Source organism: Lutjanus erythropterus, chromosome 20, assembly GCF_056507025.1.
Source record: "Lutjanus erythropterus isolate fLutEry1 chromosome 20, fLutEry1.hap2, whole genome shotgun sequence".
Lineage (NCBI taxonomy): Eukaryota > Metazoa > Chordata > Actinopteri > Lutjaniformes > Lutjanidae > Lutjanus > Lutjanus erythropterus.
In genome coordinates, this window is record NC_139336.1 from 24,772,759 (window position 1) to 24,793,253 (window position 20,495).

The following is a 20,495-nucleotide window of genomic DNA, read 5'->3' on the forward strand; positions in this document are numbered from 1 at the left end:
TTTAAACACAAGCAAATTTTAAGGGTTTTTTCACATCTGTCACAGACTCGTGACGGGTGTTACATTAAAAATTATTAGATTATATTAAAAAAAAGGGCTTTTTTAAAACTTAACATAATTTGCACAATAATGTGCACTGTATTCGGAATCAAGTTTTTCTTTGTTGCTATTGTTGTTTGAAGTCGTGGTCCTAAAGCTGGGAGCAAGATAATTTCTGGGGACAGAAGAAACAAGTTAACAAGTTAATTCCTGAAAAATTCTTGGGCAGATGGACATTGGGGGTCAATGCAAACCCCTCATCTGACTCCCCCCTAACAAGCATGTAGTTTGTCACGAAAAATGTGAAAGTTCCTATCTAGAGCCAGTGTTTGGTTTGTCCATTCTGGGTTATTGTAGAAACAAGGAATTGCAGCATGGTGGCCTCAGTGGAACAGGACCAGCGCCTGTAGACATAACCCGCTCATTCAAAGGTAAGGAAAACACAATTCTTATTTTCGGTTGCTTGACCTCAGCTCAGCGATCATTATATTCTCCTGAGCCCTTTTGAGCACCAGGTTGGTATCCAGGGTAGCGCCCTCCAGTGGTTCGCCTCCTAACAGATTTTTCTGTCAAAACTGCTAAAGTCCTCTCCTCTTCTGCGCCCATCACCTGTGGAGTACTCCAAGGCTCCATTTTAGGGCCTATATTACTTGCTTTATAAATGGTCACTTTAGGTGAAAAAATACAGTATCAACTATTAGAACCTGGTGAAAACAATAATAATAATTAATAATAATTTGGGATGTGAAATACTGGATGGCAAAAATTGTCTTTTAAATGACAGTAAAACCAAAGTGGTCTAATTTGGTCCTTCCAACTCCACCAGGGGTATAACTCATCACTTGCACCTAATCTTCACGCACATGCCATAAATCTTGGCGCTATTTGCGATCCAGCTTTAAAATTCGAAAAGCACATCAACACTGTTGTAAAAGGTTGTTTTTCTTCCAGCCGAGAAATATTGCCAAACTCAAACCTTTCCTCTCTTTTAAAGACCCGATGATTGTCACAAATGCCTAAATTTCCTCCAGGCAGATTACTGCAATTCTCTTTATTTGGGAATTAACCAGTTGTCCTTATCTCACTTGCAGCTGGTGCAGAATGCTGCTAGACTAATAACTGGTACCAGGAAGCGAGACAGCATCACACCAGCACTGGCGTTCCTCTACTGACTAAAGGTATAGGACAGGGTGTAAGGTTATTTTTTTCTCTTTTTAAAGCTCTACACAGCCTGGCATCCCAGCGCATATCTGAGCTCCTTTCCACCTTTCCAGCCCCAGATCTCTCAGATCCTCAGGCCAGCTGTTCTTAGCTGTCCCTCGATCGAGGCTAAGGGTGATTAAGTGTCCACAGTAGCTGCCCCAAAGCTTTGGAACGGTCTACCACTCTCAATTAAGTGTTCCCCCTCTGCTGACATTTTTAAGGCTGAAATTAAGGCCTGCACGTATTCATAGGCTTTTGAGTGTCCTTAAGGTTTTGTTTAATTGTTTTATCCTTCTGTGCTTTACATTTTCCATCTGTTCCTTTACTTACTGATTTGGCATGTGATGGATTTTTTTTTAAACTCAACTGCAATAAACATGATTGAATTCTTTTGTTAAACCACACAACAAAGGCCTTTGCTTTTGTTGGCCTTCATCTTCATCCTCTGTTTCACAAGGTGGAGACACATTCCCCCGTGGGGTAAAGTCACAGAGCAAAGAGGAGTCGCAAGGCTGGAACTGGCGAGTTAAAAAAAAAGTCATTCAGTCACCATCTGTTTAATACGACATCTTCACCTCACAGACAGCGGCTGCCCAGTCAAGTGGAGCCTGGAGGAGCAAATGGGAGAAGTGAGAGAAGCTATCGAGAAGTCGGCCTCTCTTTACTCTTGAGTGCAGCCCTTGCAAGTTGAAAATAATTTAAACCCTCTAGCACATTTGAACTATTTCAGGACTTCACTTATAAATCCAAGTAACCAAATAGGCCTGAAATGTAATGAGAAAAACTTCAAACTACTGTACTTTGCTTGACTCCCTACCAATACCAATGGACTGGTAAACATATGCTATGATGACGTTTAGCTATATGATGGGGGTAGAGTAGTAACAGATATGCAACAACAATTTCACATTCCTCAGTGACAATCTGAATACTGTAGAATTGCTTCCCCACTTTGGTTTCCTGAAGGGCTGAGGTTTTATTAAGGGTTCCATTAGGAATGCATTTTACCCAAAGAACCCTTTTTGGAAGAAAGAGTCCTTCAAGGATTGTTAAAAGGGGGTCAAGGTTTTGTCAAAGATTCTTTGTACCATAATATAAAAGGGTTCACGGTGGAACACCCTGGGTGGGTTCTGGATAAAATGCCTGGAATATAAAAAGTTTCTCCGTAGAAGCCCCAGAGTGGGTTCTAATTAAAATCCTTGGAACATAAAGTGGATCTCAGGAGAAGCCCATGGTGAAGTCCTTGGGTGGGTTCTTGTCAGCACCCTTAGAATTCTCAGAGTGGGTTCTGGTTAGAACCATTACACCATTACACCACACCAAAGGTTCTCTGTAGAACCTCTCAGAGGGGGTTCTGGGTGAAGCTTTTCACAGGTTCTAGGTATAAGACTCTATGTTGGCTCTCTGAAGAATTGAACCTTGACAAAAACCTCTGCCAGGAACCAATGGGGACGAGAATCCCTCATGATTCTCTGCTTACTAGACTTTTATTGATTTTAAGAGTACAGAGCTGAAATAATTAGTCAATTAATCAATTAGTCCATTGACAAGAAAATCAATGTACAGCTATTATTTCTGATTGATTTATTGTTCCAGTCATTTTCAGGCAGAATCCTCTTGTTCCAGTGTGAGGATTTGCTTCTAATTTTATAAATTAAGCATGTTTGGGGTTTAGACTGTCACTTGGACACATGAAATATATCATCTCAGGCTGTGAGAAATGATGATGGGCACTTTTTCACTATTTCTTGACATTTCATAGACTAAACAATTAATCACTTAGCTCACAAAATAAGCAGAAGATTATGAAAATAATCATTTCGTGCAGCCGTTCACCCTACAAGAGGGCAGATCACATAAATAAATCCTGCCAGATGCTGAGTTCGAAAAAATAAATTCATGAAGTTGATATCAGATGTCCACAGGGTACAGTCAAGCTGGCTGTTAACCTCATCCTTTGTTATTGTATTGCACTTTGCCAGCCGAGTAGCTCCCAGCCACCTCTCTGCTCAGATTCTCACATCCTGCATTTTAGAGAACTCCCCATCTTTTTTCATCTTCTGACAGCTGGGATGCAGGCACACATCTCTGTCCGACTCCACCTCCTCCTCAAGAGTATCTGGGTGGCTAATTGTTTTCCCTGTGTGTTGTTTCTCTGATGCCAATAATCTGCAGAAGAATGGGGCTTTTTTTCAAAGTAAAATGCACAATTTGAATCCAGAAAGTAGACTGAAGACACCATTCTGGATCAATACTTGACTTAAATTACTGTATAAAAGTGTCACACAAATGTTAGTGCCTCATTTACTGTATCCCCCTGATAAAACAGCCAGAGATCCTCAATATATAAAAGTCTCTGAAGCAAAGAAACAATGAATAAAAGATTACCCCGGTGATGGACAGAACCTTCACACATAAAGGGAATGTTTTCATAGCAAATCAGATTCATATCATACAGAGTCTCTGATCTTTGATCAGGCCTTTGATTCTGTCTATGTGAGGTTTAGCACTGGGGTTAGTGGTGGCGGGGGAGTCCAGATGTGCAATTAAGTCAATTTAATAATGAAATAAAATGGTACGATGACCTTGTTTCTGTGCACTTAATGTGCATATGTCTCATCTGAGCAGTGGTCCTACATCAATGTATTATATTTAATTTTTGTCTCACAATTTGCTGTCACAGTTTTGACATGCAACACAATATTAAAACCACTTGCCTAATATTGTAATATTGCATGGATCCACATTGTGCCACCAAAACAGCTCTGACCCCTCATGCGTGGACTCCACAAGACGTCTGTGAAGATTCTCAGTCATTTCGGGTCATAGTAACAACTATATGAAGCATACTGGACTTGCTGGATCTTCATGAGGACGTTTCACCTCTTATCCCTTCCCTCCATCCCTCCTTCAGTTCTATGTGACTAATGGGGAGTTCCAGGCATTTAACCTCTTTTGGAGACATCAATACCTTGAGAGCTGTTGACCCGAAGTCCTCTCATATCCCTGTATCAGTCAAATAGTGTCCTTCCCAATGTGCATAGTAATATGTCTGTGAAGAGTCATCAAGGTCATGGTATTCTCTGGGAGCTGCACAAAGGTAGCTGGACCTGCTTGAGGTCCTTGAAGATGTTTCACCTCTTATCTGAAAGGCTTGTTCAGTTCCAACTGCCAAATGGGAGTTCCAGGCATTTAACCTCTTGTGGGGTCATTAACACTTTAAGAGTCATTGATCTAGTCATTCTCTCATACTTCTGCACCAGACAAGGGGTGGCAACATGTATGTGATGATTCTCAGTCATCCAGGTCATGGTATTCTCTCAGAGCTGAATGAAATTCAATTGGACTTACTTGAGGTTCTTGAGGATGTTTCAACTCTCATCTGAATGGACTCTTCAGTTCTAAACAACTTATGCGGAGTTCCAGGCATTTAATCTCTTTTGGGGTCTAAATGTAAGTTGTGAAGTAGGGCCTCCATGGATTGGACTTGTTGTACCCGCAAATCCCACAGATACTCGATTGAATTGAGATTTAGGAAATTTGAAGGCCAAGTCAACACCTTCTCAACACCAGGCCACCTTCTTTCATTACTCCATGATGCAGTTCTGACCCTCACATGTCCACTGTAGGCACTTTTGGCAGAGGACAGGGGTCAACATGGGTATTCTGATGGGACTGAGGCTACACAGCCCCATAAGCAGCAAGCTGCAATGCATTGTGGGTTCTGACACCTTTCAATCAGCATTAATGTCTTCACTGATTCGTGCTACAGCAGCTCTTCTGTGGGACTGGACCAAACAGGCTAACCCTCGCTTCCTACAAGCATCAGTGAGTGCTGGGCTTCCATGACCCTGTCACCAGTTTACTGGTTGTCCTTACTTGGACCACTTTTGGTGGGTACTAAACACTGCATAGCAGGAACACCCCACAAGACTTGCTGCTTTGGACATGCTCTGACCCAGTCATACAACCAACACGATTTGGCTCCTTGTCAAAGTTGCTCAGATCCTTGCCCATTGTGCAGTACAGTGACACAGTGTACTTTAGTACTTTTGTCACACAGCAAGACATGTCTTAATTTGAATGCTGGTTCTCCCCATGCTTCCTTCTGGTTCTCCGCATTTCCCCGCCATTCTCCTGTCAGTACCCCTGACCACAGCACAGACTAACAACTGAAATTGGTCCCTGGGTGCTGCAAAGTGGCTGCCCACTGCTTCTAATTGTGGGGTGGATTAAATGCATAAACTTACTCTGAATGTATGTTGCACTCTGTATAATTGGGTAAGTGACAGTAAAGCTGACATTTACATTCACCTTTTTTCCTGCTTCCAACATATCAGCTTGAGAGGTGCCATATTGATAATACGATCACTGTTATTCACTATAACTGTCAGTGCTTTTAATGTTGTGGCAGATTAGTGTATATGTAATTACTTGATATTACACATTTTGTTTCTATAATATTAATTTCCTCTCATTTATTTTGCAGTGAAACATAAGAAATCTCTAAAGGATACTGTTCATGCTGCAGACAAATGTCTTATTTTTATTATATTTTTCTGTAATTAGAGGATAATATGTTTTGGCTATTTTTAAGTACCTTTGTACCTCGTAAAAAAAATGCTGTATCCACTACATTAAAATTTGCATTGTTTTGTATTGTTCTAATGACAGTGGTTTGGACCCTCAATATTCCTTTGAATTGTAAGCTGTATCTTTGAAGCTACCCGTTTGCTTAATTGAATTATGTTTCCATATTTTAAGTGACTTTTATCATTATCCACTCTTTTTGAAGTTTTGAAGTTATTTGTATCACGTCCCTGGCTGAAATGCTGCAACAAGCAATATGTGAATTTCACTTTTTCCAAGTCCTCAAAGGACTTTGCGTCCACCAGAATGAACATCTTAAGGCAGTATGGTTTTCTATTATACAGCAGCAGAGGTTCGCACCTAGATCCCTAGCAGAGGTTGAGGGTGTCACTTGTCCAAAACATTAATATTCCACAGGCACATAACTCATTTTAAACTGTGACCTGTGGTTCACGAAAATCAGTAAGTCGTGCTCTCTCTTGCAGCCTTTACCTCCTTGCAGTCTTTTTGTCGTAAGACATTGTGGAAAACCGAATGTCAAGTCAGCTGAATATGTGAACTCCTTTTTATGTCAGTTGGACTTCAGCTAAGGGGAATATAGCCCTTCTATTTTTTATGCTGAAGGGGTGAATGAGTGCAGGTCATAAAACCTCCATGCTCTCTCCAGCTGGTGGGCTTTATACAGGCTTGCCTACATTGCCAATGCACAGGGCTGCCGCTGCTTTAATGAGCGCTAAAATAATACTTAAACAACTTTCAATCTGATTCCTCTCACTGACAACAGTTTGCACTCATTACTGTGAGAAAAATAAAAGGAGACAGCAACCTGAGAGTGACTGCAGAGATTGCAACAACACAGTAATGTGAGGATGGTGGACTGGAACTACTTTGGATCTTGTGTTAAATTTACATAAACCGTGATCCTGGGCTCATGTTCCTTTTTGTAAACAGAGCGACACTGTTCTGTTCCTGTCAGCAAAGCAAACAGCACTTCATTTTTTAGACTTTGACATACATCTATGTCAATGAGGCAAAGGCAAATGTCAGGGAGCTATTCTTTTGTAAAGTGGTGACGGACTAATGATGTGCTTTTGTAAAAAATAAAATCATAGCACAGACCTGCACTAATGATGGCACTAAATGAAAATACCAGATTATATGATGGCCTACGGTCCTCAGTCAGTTCAGGTCGTAGAAGGTCAAAGCAGAGATCAAGCCATGCTCTGCCCCCAGGGTTCAGGGCTTGGGCCTCTAATATGGTGAGACACATTGGGCAAATTGTAACCAGTTTAAAATAAAAAAGTTCTACAGTGACCAGAAATATGATGTGACATAATGTCAGAAAACAGGAAAATAAGGCTCTGGTCAAAATATCAAATATTCTCTTTAGAGTGTTGCATACTGAATCAATATGCTATATGCCATATTCAGATATGAATGTATGAAGTGCTGTGTGGGGGCCTGGCCAGCTATTAGGAATTATTGACAGGGAGACATTTTCCAAATTGAGCAAAAATTGGGCCCCTAATACACGACCACTCCAACACAAGCAGGCTGCAATATAATAGACTTAAAAGTGCAGTGCTGCAGTGTTTTATTTTTTTTATCTAGGTAAGTGAACATGTTAACATTACTTAAAGGTCAAGCTAGCTTAAGTTTATTTGCTAGTCTGCCTAGCTCCTCACCTTTGTCGCATTTACCTGCCTCTCCACACCTTTTTGCCCATAAATTCGTCCATTGCCTGAGCCTTTTATTTTCTTGTTCTCTCTATACCCTGGCTTCTCTTTTTTGTGCCCCTGATTTTTGGTGAGGCATTTTGACTTAGCTAGTCAGTTTGATCTGCATTAGTGGCACATGTGCGTTCTGCACATCTGACTCTGAGTGTTTCGACTGCACCACTTTCACAATATTAGTGGGTAATAAGTAAATTATTTTACTTGATCCTAAGTAAGGGCCAACGTACCCTTTGATCCCACTGATGGCAAGCCTGGTGGGGACATCTGAGACTCAGGGGGTATAGCCAGACGTCTACTTATCACAAGATTGGGTGGTTCGTCTCTTTGTTGCTGGGCAAGACAGTGAACCCTGAGTTTCTCTGCAGCCACTGGGGATGCACAAACAGTGCATTCCTAATTCCCATTCCCAGATAAAAGGGAAGGGTTACATCAGGAAGGGCATCCAGCATAATCCAGCTATGCCAAATCAAATATTCTTTCTTTCTTTCTTTATCTGTAACCGTGTATCCTTGATGGGTTGCAGGGGGTACTGCAGCCTATCCCAGCTGACAGTGGACAAAAGGCAGGGTACACCCTGGACAGGTCACCAGCTCATCAGAGGCCTGACACATAAACCCCTTTTCACATATGCACTTCATCTGTACAATAATACAGAAACTACTTGGAGGAGCTATATTTATGAACACTTATGTCCACAGTTTTTGGCCTGGACTTAACCCTGCCATCTCCCTTGTCTTAAGCCTGGGTGAGCTGAATGTGTGAACACAACAGCTTAGTGAAGCCACTAATAGTTTTGTTTTCATACAGACTGTCTCCCAATTAGCATCAGCCTGCAAGTGTCTAATATATTTTGAGCTAATGTTTTAAAGCCTTTCTTTATCATCTGTGATGTGAAAACATCATTGCAATCCTGATCTCCTCATCTATCATCTTTCTTTGCTTCCATCACAGTTAATTTTGAGACTTGGTTTGTACTGATATCAACGCAAAAAACAGTTAAAATTATACATTATACATTATCCTCCTGCAGGATGCACAGCAGGCACCTAAACCATGTGTGAACATGTCTGACAGAGACAATCTCCTCATGCATGTTGCCTGTGTGAGAGGGCACATTCTGACAATGTGTGGACCTGATTCTCTGGGAATAGTTCAGAGCACATATGTGAAAACAGCTCTAGAGACAAACAACCACTCACACTCCCATTCACAAAAAAGGACAATTTGGAGCCACCAGTGAACCTAACCTGCATGTCTTTGGACTGTGGGAGGAAGCCAGAGTCTCTGTAGAAAACCCCCACAGACAAACTCTGCAAAAAGAGGCCTAGAAGGGCCAAATCAAATATGTGGATCATAAAATCATATTCCGATTTAAAATCCAGTAAAACCCAGATGATCCACTGTAGACAGATGATCCGCTGTGGCAACACCATTACGGGAGCAGCCCAAAAACAGAAGTGCACAGAAAAACTGACAACAAGATGGACAAAAAACAGAAATTGGCGATTAAGTCTGATGTGTTTTTGGGGTTTTTAATTAAGGGATCACTGGAAAAAGACTAAGAATCATTTGAGAACTTTGACTTAAAGCAAACACAAGCAACATGCTGTACCTTGTCCATCAATCTGAAACCTAACCATCAGTGAAATATATTATGTTCCTACATTTTACGAGTCTTCCCCATCCATGTGATTCATTTCAATGCAAATGCATGTGCTTTGGTGTACCTTTCTATTTGAGGCTGCGAGCAGTCACTGTGAAAAATGAATGTGTCAGTTTGTGAAAAATCAAAACACACTGGTCCTAAACCCACTGCAATCAGATTCTCCCGCTTATCTCCTCAGGGGCATTTTGAAGGGTTTCTCTGTATATGGCAGGGTGAAACTGTTCTTCAGGGGGCTGCGGTGCACACTGAGCCATTACTAACACTGGCACAGTCAGCTCTGTGTCATCGTATAAATCAGAAGTCCTGGCCACAGGTGGCCCATAGATCACACAGTCACACCATGGTGTCAGGCAGAAACAGCGGATGTGCGCACCACATGCCTTGCCTCCAAAGAGGAAATCAATCACCTGGAGTGTCTGGACTGCCAGCACCACCTCCACTTAGCCTCAGTGCCCACTGCACTATGCCAGCTACACCACTTTAACAGCAGTAAAGGGACAGTCCTTCTTTCTGCCCCTACTGAGCTACCAATCAGCAACCATGGTTTCTTAGCCCACGGAGGCAGGAAGCAGACCAATCCAGTGAGTTTTAGAGTGATTTCTTAACAATGCTGAACCTTGAGCTAAGGAGGTCTGGCTTAAAGAAAGGATTGGCAGAAGCAGAATGCATTCAGTTGTTTGAGCTGTATGGCTGGCAGCTATGAAATCTATTTACAGCAGAATAGAGAGACTGAGCCTGATGGGCCAAAATTAAAAGAGCATGTAGTGTGAAGATTCTCCACGCACATTTAGGAAATGTATTGTCAATAAATCAATGTGGACAGTGCGAAACTAAAGGGAGTCTAATTATGTTTTCATCCAATGCAGTCTGTCTTACATATTGAAGGAAATATTATTTTATCTTATTGAATTAATGCGCAAGTGTTTCCATTTCTTGAATGATGATGGACACTCCTTCCCCCGTGACCTCATCTTCAAACACTGGTTACACTCTGAGGAACATGAACCCTATTTGCACTTTAATATAGCCGGTACTGGGATTGTATAGTCTAAAGACAAATTAACATGGTCGAATTGGCACCGGCTCAGTGAATGATGGTGTTTTGATTTTGCAGTCAGAAAAAGGAAGGGGCTAAATGAGACCTGCCGACAGAAAACCCCCAAGTCCAATGAGCTGTCACACACCCTAAGGTGGTTTCACAATCAATACATATTGATAAGTGTTTCACAATCCAGTCCTTCAGAGCCTCTGTACAGTACTTAAAGCTGTGACTTCAGTAGTGAAGTCTTGCACACTGGATTCACTTCATCTGCTTTTACTGCGCAACCAATCACCCTTATGTTCAGTCATAAAAACCCAAGAAACACACTAACAAAAAAACCCCTTTGTATTGTTTTTCTTTACAAAATATCTAGTTATGGTGACAGAAACAGTCTATGAATTTTTGTACATTAATTTTTCTCGCTTTCTCAGGCTGCAGTTTGGCATCTGAACATCTGGTAACCAAGCAGTGGTGTTTGTTTACTCAAGTATGTTTACTCATGTACAGTACTTAAGTATAATATAGAGGAACTTGTTCTTCATTTGAGTATTTATACTTCTACTCCACTACATATCAGAGGCAAATATTGTACTCTTCACTTGACTACATTTATCTGCCAGCTATAGTTACTACTTACTTAGAGGATCGAGGTTTTAAATAAAAAAATAAGTGCTCAGTTTACAAAATATGATGAATTGTAGAAAATTATAGATACAAATCTTTTTCCATGTCAAGACCCCCAATGTAGATGCAATTTAAGACCCCAGATCACACAAGGAATCCCCCGAGGACTTTTTGTTGTTAGGCTTGAAGATGACTGAGCTCACTATAAGCAACAATCAATCAAATCATCCCACGATGTGTCTTTCCTTGTTGGTCTAATGTCTAAAAAATGAGGAAATAAAAATGCAAAGGCTCTTTTCCTCCTTTTGCTGGAGACACACACAACCCACTCAAGGCCCCCTGCCAGTCACCAGACCCTAGATTGAAAACCACTGGATTAAACTAACTAACACTATACAAAGTATCTACAATTACTTTAACTTTGATGAGCTACAACACAGAATGCTGCTTACACATACACACATAATAATAATAATGATAATAATAATCCAATAATATAATGTCAAACTGATAGGGGTCATACTGTTAGCTAATAAGCACTTTTTGCACACTTTATATCAGGGATGCACCGATACTGTCCTCACGTACTCGTACTCATAAAACCATAAAACCACACCGGATACCACGTCACGAAAAGTAGCCGCTCGAGACAAGTAAACGATGATGCAGAGTTCAAGGTGTTTGTTGATTCTTACCCTCTTTTTCGGGTCGCGTCGTCGTCATCAGCGGACTCGCTGTCCTCAACATTATCCACTAATGACCGGAGAGACTTTGGAAACTGTCCGTAAAATTCCGTTTAAGTCCATGAAAAACTGAAATAAATGCACAGAGTCCACCTGTAGACCGCAGACAGCCGCTGTTCAATAAGTCCCGGCGGCAAATTAATCCAAAAACGATTAAAAAACACCGCCGCCATCAGTCTGTAACCATCTTTTCTTCGTAATAAGCTGCTACAACTTCTCTTTGTGTACTTATTCTTCACCAAAACGGCCTGACAGCACAGGACACGCAACTTCACTCTTTGTGGTTCACAACGGGGTCAACAAAACTGTTGCACACATGGCATCACACTCATACCTGTCCCCCCTAAACAATGTCTGGTAGGAACTAATTAGCGCTTAGACAAGAGGGACATGAAGAAGAAACTTAAATACTACACGTGTAAATGTGTGATTAAAATACTAGTTAAAATGCTGTAAATGATAATGAAATAATTATCATATATAACACCATTTATAATAGTGAACTTAATTCTGCAAGTCCATAATAATATTATTATACTGAAATATATCATATACACAGTAAACTGCACAGCTTAATAAGGAACACAAACTCAGTAAAGTAACTTACTACAAATAACCTAAAAATGTATTGTGTATAGTAACTATGGTTACACTTTTAGCACAAAACAGCAACAGTGATTTGTTACATTTAGAAAGTGACCATCTAATGAAAATAAAACATGTTTTAAGAGTTATTGTAAGAACTTTAATGGCATTATTAAGGTACTCAGTATTGGCAAGTACCCAGTACGGTTTGAAAAAAACTGGTATCGGTGCATCCCTACTTTATATACATTTTGCTGTGAATACTTTTGTACTTCTACTTAAATAAGATTTTTAACATAAGACTTTTCCTTGTAATGGATTTATTTATTTATTAATTAATTTTTAACTTCTAGGTATTTCTACTCATGTAAGATTTATGGGGATTTATTTGCAGAGTATGGCAGAAATTCTACTAATGAATATCTTTTCATTAGTGTATAATTATCAGAAAATAAGAATCATTGTGTTTTTGTTACCTTAGAGTGAGCCTTTACATGTACATTGATTTTCACAGTCACTGTCGGTTCTCTTATCTTAGACCCATGGGCCAAATCCAACCCTTTAACAACCTCAGTCTGGCCCTTTGATCATTTATAAACATGAAAAAATAGTAAATCAAACATTATGGTTGTTAAAATAACAAGCAGCTTCTAGGTTTATGGATGTTTACATCGTTTGGTCATTAAGATCATCATTTTATTAGTATGCTAATGAGCCCATTCAATGGTTATGTCTGTTGTTAAACACAGAGACACTTAATATTTAAAAAATAAACTCAGACTGTTTAAGCAGAGGGAATTTAGGAGAGTCAAACTGAATAAAAAAAGATGTTAAATACAGCATTGTGTTTATTATTACAACAAGCTACCTCTAATCTAGGATTACCAAGGTGCATTGTTTTCTTCTAGTTCTTTTGTGCATAATGTTTCGTTTCCAGCTGTGAAAACCACTCTACTGTGGTCTGGCTCCTCTAAAAAACAAACTGAAAAGGCCTGTCTAACACGCTTGGAAGGGGAGGGTGAGATGTGGTCTTTGTAATACGCAAGCTGACCACTAGATGCCAGTAAATCCTACACACTGGACCTTTAAATTAAAGATCTGAATACCTCTTCCACCACGATAACCAAGTGAGCATCATGTACATTTAGAGGGCTTAAAAACTGTAGAAATAAGATTTATTTCAGCAGTGCTGGTGAGCAAAATTCATACCTTGTTAGGCAGTTGTATTTTAATAATGATTATGTGATGCACTTATATACTATTACAAGTAAATAATTACATTTTATTACCACTCTTAGCAACTGTTCAAACAATTGTGCAAACATGAAGCAAACTGTAAGGAAAGACAGCTGGAATTTCATTATCAAAGTCTTTTTCTTGTTGTATTGTGCCTCAATTACCAGTCTGACCTGGGTGCTGTACTCTCTATGACCTTACAATACTATTACATGTCCATTGTGTCTCTGGCATTGTGTGTGTGTGTATTTGTTCGTGTCTCACCTGTATGAGGCGTCCCTGCTCCGTCTGCAGCGTGTTGAGGTCTTGCCCCAGGCTGCCCTGCCCCCTGCGTAAGGATTCATAGTCCATTTTGAGCTGCCCCGCGTGGGCTGACAGCTTGGCCACCTCCTCAGCCAGACTGACGAGAAGAGCCCGGTCCTGGCCTTTCACCGACTTCAGGTCAGAGTCGTGGTCGGTTAGCGAGTGGAGCAGTGATGTCTGCACGCCCTCCAGGCGCAAAAAGTTACTGTTGTAGTCGGGACAGTTGGGGTCGATGAAGATGTTGATACGGGAACCGTCGCCTCTCTCGACGGTGACCAGGGCGTTGGCTTCATCCTGATTGGTGGAGATGTGGGGTAGGCCATCGGACATGGGTGGGGCCTGGTAGTGGTTCATAAAAAGGATGGTGCCGGTTACAGTGACAGCTAGCAATACAGCCACGAAGAGCAGGATAGTGCAGAGCAGGTAGCTGCAGCTCATCCTCTGTAGGAAGAAGAAGGAAGGAAGGGAGGAAGGAAGAGAAGACTGTTAGGATCACAGTTGCTAGAACACCAAAAATTACGGCAGAACACCTGCCTTATTCAAAAAGAAATGACTTTCATCCATCACTGGGGATATTTTGAATGCCAGATGCTCAGTACTCAGTGATGTAACCATATTCCCATCTGTCAAAATGTAGTTTTGAATGATTTATGAAGCAACACAATGTAGATTCCTTCAACTGCCAGTCCAGTTGAAGATCAAAATTCTTGAAGACTAAGGAAAGACCAGACAATTTCCTGTCCAAACATCCACTACACTTTTAGAAATAAGGGTTTCAAAAGGGTTCTTAATGCTTCTGATGAATGTTTTTTGAAAAAAGATGTTCTTTATAAACAAAGTGTTCTATCAAGACCCATTTTTGGAACAAAGAGTTCTTCAAAAAGCTCTTTTGGACACTTTGGGCCCTAAGTTCTTGTTGAACTCCTTTGTCAACTCTTCATTGTACCACAATATAAAAGGGTTCTTGGGAGAGGACCTTGGGTGGGTTCTACATAAAAGCCAAGAACTATAAAATGGTTCTTTGTAGAAACCCCTGAGTGGGTTCTAGATAAAGCCCTTGGATTATAAAAAGTTTCTCTGTAGAACTTCCTGCATGTGTTTTAAATAAAACCCATGTAATACAAAAAGGTTCTCAGTAGAACTCAGGTGTATTCTAGATAAAGCTCTTGGAATACAAAAAGGTTCTCTGTAAAACCCCCTGGACAGAGTCTTGTTAGTACCCAGACATTGAAAAAGTTCTGTATAGTACGCCCAGAGATAGATATGGGTGGAACCATTACACTCAAGAAAGGTTCTCTCTAGATTAAACTTTCCACAGATGATTCGAGGTAAAATCTTTTATGTTGGGTTCTAGGTAGAACTCTCTGAAAGAGTTACAAAAAGGGTTTTTTTTCCCATGGGAATAAGCTAGAGAACCCTTTATGGTTCCAGTTAGCAGTGTGCATCATTAGAGCAGTGGTGGTGCAGACAGTAGAGGAAGATTGCTAGCCTGAAAATCTTCTGGGAGACCGATGGTCATGGCACCAACGTTCTGTTTTTCCATTTCTGAGACAGGAAGGAACACAATAAAAACCTGAAACAAAAGTAGCCAGGAAGAGAAAGTAAAATAAAAGCGACTCAGACTGCCAAGAGAAATGTAAATGAATGAACAGAGAGTCGAATCCTCTTAGAGGAAAAGGGCAGACCTCTACCAGTAACATAGTCTCCATTATCTAGACTATAAAAGGCCTGTATGATGGCCCTTTATGGTCTGAGTCCATTTTTCCACTCAGGTCAAGAGAACTAGCGATGGATAGGAGAGAGCAATATGGGCCACCTATGCATGATTAACAATGCCTAGCTCCCCCATATCTTCCTCCAAATGAATCAGCAACTCATCTCGTACTGATTTTTTTTTTTCTTTTTTGACACTGGAGGATGTTCTCTCTGTGAGAATATGTGGGCAGGTGTGTGTGTGTGAGAGTGTTGTCTGTTTGTATGTATGTGTAAGTGTGAGTGAGTGCAAGCTCATTAATATGTAAATTGGCTGTACAAGCACAGTGAAGCACACTAATAGACAGCTAATGGTCTGCTTTACGAGAGAGGTTTATGGCTTCTTTAATGTGAAGAAAATCAATTGTGTTGTCCAGGAAATACTCCTATCCACCATGTTCACCCACAGTCCTTAGGTAGACGAAATAAAAAAGTTGTAACTCCCCCAACAACCTGACCATGTGGGGGTTGAAATGCGATATGTGTGCATTAAACCCGCAACCCACATAGTGATGGTTTATAAGAGTCCTATTTGACATCTAAGGATGATTTCCCACACGGGCCTCGATTGTAGCTCTCCTTGGTCCAATCACGAGTGCAAGTAAATGCACACAAAAGGAGTTCATGTGGGGCCTGAGGATGGTTTTCTCACATGGGCCCCATTTGTATCCCCCTGGCCTCGTTCACAACCCACATGGGCACACACATATGGGGCCTGAAGCCAGTGAGCAAATTTCACTGAGCCTGGTGAGTCCCTGCTGGATGCTGAAGTGTCTATGCTTCACAAAAAATAAGATTTTAGGAGTGATTTTAAAAAAATATCTAACCCACAAGACAAACAACTATGGACTTGGTGAATAAGACAATAAATGAATTCCAATGAGCTGTCACTAAGCTTAAGGTGGTTCAGTAGGTTGTTTCAGTGAAAACAAGACAAACAGTTTGACCAGTCGACACAAACTTTATAAAAAACATAAACGGTACTCAATGGCAAGAGGGAAATATTCTTAGGATGTTTGAAGATTACACACCCAACAGTTGCGTAAGTGACAACAAACCTGCACCAAATTACGACTTTCTTGTCTTGAAAAATTATCTTTTAAATTGATAAACTTTACACGTGTAATTCACGGTACATTTCAAACATAATCACAAAGTTTGTAAGCATAACATTGACAGGAAATGAACAGACGTGTAGCTCCTAATATGGCTATATGTCACACTACATTGTGCAAGTAGAGAATATATAATTACTTTATTCTGGAGAGGAAGAAAACCGTTTTGTGAGTGTGTTTGGAAAATTACTGCTTTCATCACATATTGCATATTTTGTTAAGCCCTTTGGTAGAATCCCCTGAGTACATTGATTAAATTCATATCATTGTTTTCTGCAGGAGCCAACTTTACTCTGGCCACTGCTTCCTGGACACCGCTGGCATGTGTGGAAGCACTGTCACTGCAAACTGCCCTCAAGCTCTGTTTGACCAAATGGGCTGGAAGCACACGTATGCACACACAAGCGTAGACTGCACACAGACAACACGACGTACAGCAATGCCGCTTAAATTTCCGATGCATATGCATAGGCATGCACGCATACAAACATAATCTCTGTGCTGTCCTTTCTGCCAAAATACATCCAACAGACAGGCACGCACATGCACATATTGCACATGAAGAAAATGGAGCGTTGCTTTGTCACAACATTCCCATTTCTTCGTGTTTTTTCAGCCAAATACATCATCACAGAAAAGAGCTCCAGGGGAGTATTGCGGCACATAACATTTTTTTGTCTCCTTGCTCTATCTCAACATGTAGACCCTGACTGCACTAAGAAATCTCTCTTTGCATGTCAAACAGTTTTTTTTTAAGCTTTTTTTCCCCTTTGTGTGTTTGAGTGCAGGTGCAGCTGAGTGATTGTCACTGTGTGACTGGCTCTGTGTGTGTGTGAGTGTCGCAGGATATCTGTGCTGTACATAATGTGTATAATGGCCTTCACACTGCAGAATGGCTGCAGTGTAACATTAGAACAGTTTCACTGAGCTCTATCGCCAGCGGGCCAAGACATCAGTGGGAGCCATCATCGGCACTGCACTAAATATTCATTGCGAGCACACTGATTGTTAACTTAACGTGGAGAAGATATATGATGGCCCCCGTTACGCTGACAGTGAGACACACACAAGGCTGACAGACATCTACACACAGGAGCGGTGCATTTTTGTAATGAAACTTCTCAGAGATATACCATAACAGGCAGATAATGATGTCCTGGGGTGTTAAACTTTTCAGCCACTAGGTATAAAGTAGTTTCTGGTAGTTCAAGGTACAGATTTGTACCAATAGGTCAGACTGAACCAAAGTCAGTTAAAGGGATAGCTCGGATTATCTGATGTGGGGCTGTATGAGGTACTTATCCATGGGCTGTCCAGAGGCGCCAGCACAGCCGCAAAGCAATGAACGGCAGTGGACAAGGAACTGCCGTGAATCTGTATCAGTTTAAGTGTACACTATATTTAGAATATTTTCGCCACTTAACATTGCCACCATACAGTCTTTTCTGAAGGAAAGCCATGTTTTATAAACCAAATATCGTTGCTTGTCTACCAATGCCTTAATCTGTTGTTTTGTGTTATTGTGTGACTTTGCTGAATTGAAACTATCCTTTTAAAACCCTGAACCCACACAATAACAAAACCAAACTAACAGATCATGGCATTGGGAGGCAAGAAACTCTCATGTTCTGCAAGGTAAAATGAATGATTTTGTCTGTGGGCTTTGTTTGGTTTGGAGAGAGTGATATTTGGTGATTTTTTTTTTTTTTTTTTTTTTAAGTGGAAGTTTGTTAAGTGGCTAAAGTACATTTTGTTGCTGACCCTATCCACTGCAGTACATTGCTTAGCTTCCATGCTGGTGCCCCTCTCTGCCTCTCCAAACTACTGCAGCTAACAGACTGATGATCCATGAATACCTCATACAACCCAACTTCAAATCATCCAAACTATTCCTATAAGGCAACAATTGAGGCACCTGAGTGCCACATGCTTACACTGTTGTTTATAGTTACATCTCTGGTCACTTGGGGGAAAAAACTGTACTTGTGACGGTATACAAATGGTTGGGGGTATAAAAGTGACTTGCATGAAAAGGTTCTATAACACAATTACATGCATGTACTTGCACAGCTTCTCAAATTTTGTTAGGTCAGACTGACATGAAGTCACTGAACTGAAGGGAGAAAAAGTCAGCATGACAGTGAGGAGTGGAGGTTTTGCTGCTGGCTAATGTGAGGTTTTTGTGATGGGCAATAAAAATAAAAACACAACAGCAACCTGCTCCATGTCCCGACTGAATACACGATCTCTCAACTCAGCTCAAGAGTTGTACTGGGGTAATGACACTGCAAGCGGCCTCTTAACACAGATTTTTGGTAAATGAGTCTCTCAATCTCGCAGCAGGAGCCCACTCTGTAATTAGTGGCTGACTTTTAGATCCTGCCCTGTCTCCACTCGTTGCCAAACCACGGGATTTGAGAGGACGACAGGGGAATTCTGATGGGTAGATAGAAAGAGGGGAGGCAGAGAATGAGAGAGAATTCCTCTCTATGAAAATGATGTTGTCCTCCCACGCAGAGGCATTGGCAGACAGTTCTTGGACGAAAGGCTTTGTCTGCTCATTAGATAAGCAGTAAGCCAGCAGGAGTCTTGCAAGCTCTCTCTCTTGCTCGCTTTCTTTCTCCTTATCAAACACATATGTATATACATACATACGCTGGTACTAATGTGTACACAAGAATAAGAATTTCACATTGATTCTTAGCAACCAACACACATCTAACAGTCTAGTGCATGCAAGTTTTTTCACCCATCTCCCATTTCTGTTTCATTCACCTGCAGCTTGAATAACACTTCCACATCAGTATTCAATGCGTAGAGTCTTCCAATATTCTGCTATGCAATCAGGCTCCTTCTCCTGGTGCAGCCATGATCACTGCACTCAGTTCAAAGCATCTGCAGGGCGTAATCCCGTCTAAGTCTTGTGTGTTTGGGTACTTGAGCTGAGGTTGTGCCATCGTGGCTGCTCGGTGGCAAAATGTGATGTGTAATATGCAATAATCCGTCGCACTGCCACCACCAAAGCAGTGAGAAAGCGGATTGTGATGGAAATCGCCGTCAATGATACCTAATCCTCTCCGCAGGTGAGCAAGTCACTATTTATAGTCTGCAACCTATTTTTACTTGAAGGAAGGTGGTGGAATATATATGCAAGAGGGCATACAGTATATGAATCACTAAAAGGATTCTGTATCCATGACAGTGCTTTATACCAGTTTGAATCATTTTCATTCAATGACTTTCAGTGTTTGCTGGAACCTATACCAACCCACAGCGTACAGTTTAATGTACAGTTGTTCAAGAAAAATCAAATTCACACTGATTTAGAGCTGAAACGATTATTCAGTTAATAAACGATATGGTTGAGCAGTTGGACAAATACATCTGCTATCTGTGATTGTCCATCAGCTGTTTTTTGTGGGAGATTTTTGTCCTTTTATTTTGCTGCTCAGCAACGTCTTCTCATTCAGCACACATACACACCCACTGAGCCAGATGTTGATTGAGAAGAAAATAGCCCAGCTGGAATATTTTCACATCTAATGCAGTGAGTTAAGGATTTATTTAAACCAAACCAGGGCTGGTGATTGTTGGAACAGACAGTTTTGTTGAGTTTGATTTTGTTTTTTGTTGAATGAAGTGTGTTTTAAAATAAGTCGTGAACTCCAACTCCAGAGTGTGTATTTTCTGAGTAGTGGGCTTTTGTTTTGGGGATTACAGGCTTAGCTTTACATTGACAGACCACTGATCAACTCACAGTTTAGGACTCGCTTGTCATTGTCCTGTGTATAATGTTGTACTCATCTTACATTCATGTAGGTTTGATGTCCTGACAGCCTGCAGGCAACCTGCCTTAGCTTA

At 40.9% G+C, this 20,495-nt stretch overlaps 1 protein-coding gene across 2 annotated transcripts in view; it reads right to left on the bottom strand.

Annotated features, from left to right (window-relative positions):
* fibcd1b (fibrinogen C domain containing 1b) overlaps positions 1-20,495 on the bottom strand; it is a 161,373-nt gene that overhangs the window by 96,315 nt on the left and 44,563 nt on the right. For both annotated transcript variants that reach the window (XM_084746087.1, XM_084746086.1), the window contains one exon: positions 13,729-14,208. In XM_084746087.1, the coding sequence (XP_084602213.1) occupies positions 13,729-14,208 (480 nt within the window). The remainder of the gene's footprint in view (positions 1-13,728; positions 14,209-20,495) is intronic.